Genomic DNA, 3,405 nt, shown 5'->3' with positions numbered 1-3,405 from the left:
AGAATACAACTGATATTTTAAGATTTGATTCTTGTTTTTAGTGCTTATCTATACTCCTGTAGTGCAATGGTCTTTCTAATTTTTACTTTTGTAACATTATGGCAAGTTGTGCAATAAGCCTATAATTATAAAGTAAATTGAACTTATGCTATTGCAAAAATTAAAGGGAAAAAGGAAAGGATGGGGGAGAAGGAGGAAGGGATATATGGTTATCTTCTCAGAATTGTATCTATAAATACATTATATCTGTTCTCTTTGTATTAAGATTAAAAAACTAAAAAGGGAATAGCAAATATATCATCGTCATGGCATCACATGAGGTGTAATGAGGCCATAAATGCAATGTTCTTAACATTGTTCATGGAAACTGATAGGGGCTCAATAATGGTTGCGCCTTGTTCTGTTGTTGGTTTTCCTTCTCCTCAGATTCTTTCAGTACAGGACAATGACTCCCCTTTCTGGTATTCCATTCTTTCTACCACCTAGAGCACAGCTTTATTCCTCTCAAAGCAAACTCAAAACCAGTAACGGAGAGGAGTGGAAGGACCAAAGCTGGGGAGACAAATGTTCCTGTGATTGAAGTCAAGAGCCAAATCAATTCCTTAAAGGTGCTGAGGTCAGCAGAAGCTGAAGGGACATCAGTGAGGAAGTGTTCAAGTTCCAAGTCAGAGGAGAACAGTGTTCAGATAGAAAACCAAAGAAGAAGATAGCAGCTCTGTAAGATCCTCTTTGAAGGTTATCAAATAAGAAGAGTTATTTTTCTTTTATGGTAAAAATCTAAAGCTTGATCTGTTGGAAACAAAATAATTTTCACTTCTAAACTCCATGAGAGTTATAAACACTGAACCCAAAATAATTAACACCATCTTGATAAAGATTCAATCGAAAGTATATTTGAGTCACTTGGTTTATGATTCAAACTCTGGATCAATTGGAAATTATTTCATTCAGCACTCTCAAGCCACCAATTCCTATCGGATGACAATGTTTTTCTAATGGGAACTTCTCCAGATGATTTGAACTATCACAACTGGGAGATGAATGGATGCAGGAAATCATTCTTCAGTAGCCTATTTTATCCTTGAGGGGTTGACAGATGAGCCAGGGCTCCAGCTCCCTCTCTTACTACTCTTTCTACTGATTTACATGGTCTCCATTGTGGGAAACTTGGGCTTGGTCTTTTTAATCAGGATCAGTTCACAGCTGCACACTCCTATGTACTATTTTCTCAGTAACTTGTCCTTCATAGATCTCTGTTATTCGTCTGTCATAATTCCCAAGATGTTAATGAACTTTGTGTCAGAGAAGAATTCCTTGTCTTTTCCTGAGTGCATGGCCCAGCTGTTTTTCTTTTGCTTCTTTGGCATTGATGACTCCTACATGCTGACAGCCATGGCATATGATCGTTATGTTGCCATCTGTAAGCCCTTGCTCTACAATGTCACCATGTCCACCCGTATCTGTTTTCTACTGGTCACCAGTGTGTATACAATGGGAGCTTTGGGGGCTTTTGTCCATACCAGCTATATATCTAGCCGTTCCTTCTGTGGGACTAATGTCATCCATCACTACTTTTGTGACATCCTTCCTCTTCTGAATATATCTTGCTCAAGAGACAACACTAAGGAGCTTTTAGTGATGATTCTGGTTGGATTTAACGTGTTGGCATGTGTGTTACCCATCTTCACCTCTTACACCTTCATCCTTTCCAGCATTCTGCAAATTCATTCAGCCGAAGGTAGGTCCAAAGCCTTCAGTACATGCAGCTCCCATCTTGCAGCTGTTGGTGTCTTCTATGGCTCCATCATCTTCATGTATTTTAAACCATCTACCAGCGACACTATCCAGGAGAAGGTGGCCTCTGTATTTTACAGCACAGTGATTCCCATGATTAACCCCCTTATCTACAGCCTTAGGAATAAGGATGTCAAGGAAGCTCTACAGAAATTTTTCAGTAGTAGAATATTTTCTGAGTCTGTGTAAAAAATGACACTTTCAATGGTTAGCACTTTTAAAGACAGAATTTATCTTTCATTGCTGTTTGCAAGAGCAGCTAGTTTCAAATCAATTCCATATTAAATTAAGATGTTTAAATGGTTTATTTTTGGTAACCTCCACTTCTTCATTGAGGGCCTTACTCTCAACCTAGAGCACTTTCATTCTCCTCAGAATACTCTTATATCCACTAGAGAAAGATTAAATATCATATCACATTATATCAAAAACATATCGTGTCAAGCTACATCTAACCAGAAGGAAAAAATAGATAAATAGGGTATATATCCAAATACATGAAATCATTGCATCAAAGAGATGCCTACTCTTCCATGTTTATTGCAGCACTTTTCACAGCAACCAAGACATAGAATCAACAAAGGTGTCCATCATCAGTTGAGTGGATAAATATAATGTGATAAATATACAAAACTGATTATTGGTCAGCAATAAAAAGAATAAAATCCTATCATTTGCGGCTGTTTAATGAAATGTATATGTAGGAGCTTAATTTTAAAAAAATTCAATATGAACACAGAATGTTGATTAGTAGAGACTTGGGGGGATGGGAAAGACAGAAGGAATTTGGATTAAAAAAATATAAGGGAAATTGGGTGTGGCTTATAGATTGCAACAAATAAGTTAAAGCAGATGCTAACAATGTGAAATTGGGGGTGCAGTATGTGGGAACTCACCCCTGATAATGTTGAATCCTACCCACCACCCCTGATAATGTTGAATCCTATCACAATGGAAGTTCAAAATTCTGCCAGAGAATAGAAGCCAGCTGCTGGCTAATGCTGCCACTCCATTAAGTCCACAAAGATTTAGAAGAGTTTTGAGAGACATTTCTTAAATACACTGGTACCAGTAAGAATTGAATTCAACATAAACAGGTTTATATTAAAGGAAAACTGCAGTTCTGCTGGGTCATGGTTGGGTGGGTCTGTGGAAATGTATGATGATTACAGGGGCTGAGGGATTAAAATCATCAAGTGGGAGAAACATGGCACAAGACCACACAATCATCTGAAAGTGTTAATTGTATATAGATAATGATTTCTAAACTTTTCATAGTTCATGGATACCCTATAATTGTTATTTGTAAATAGGTTCTTTGAAGCCTACCCTCTTTAATTTCAGTGCCATTGTATCTAGTAGCATAGATCATTGTTTACTAGTAGGACTGTATATGCCATCCAGGGGTGTGTTGGAATATTGGGGAGGAGGGTGGGAGGGAGGTGGGTGGGAGGTGGAGGGGGGTGGGTGAGCATGGAGGGTAGTTCGTGATACTGGCTGAGTTTGCAATAGCAGGTGGAACCTTTAACTGTTGAGGGAGTTTGCAGTTACAGGATTGGTGACAATGCCTAAAAAAAAGGACTTCCAAAATAGACGGACAAGGGCTCATCT

General features: G+C 38.3%; 1 protein-coding gene across 1 annotated transcript; it reads left to right on the top strand.

Moving 5' to 3' along the window:
* Positions 1 to 1,041: 1,041 nt before the first annotated feature.
* LOC133763959 (olfactory receptor 8D2-like) lies at positions 1,042 to 1,983 on the top strand. Its single transcript, XM_062197635.1, has one exon. The coding sequence runs from the start codon at positions 1,042 to 1,044 to the stop codon at positions 1,981 to 1,983; it is 942 nt and encodes a 313-aa protein (XP_062053619.1).
* Positions 1,984 to 3,405: the final 1,422 nt, after the last annotated feature.

The sequence above is a fragment of the Lepus europaeus genome, chromosome 7, assembly GCF_033115175.1.
Source record: "Lepus europaeus isolate LE1 chromosome 7, mLepTim1.pri, whole genome shotgun sequence".
Lineage (NCBI taxonomy): Eukaryota > Metazoa > Chordata > Mammalia > Lagomorpha > Leporidae > Lepus > Lepus europaeus.
The sequence above is the reverse complement of the archived record's forward strand: the minus strand, read 5'-3'. Positions and strand labels throughout refer to the sequence as shown.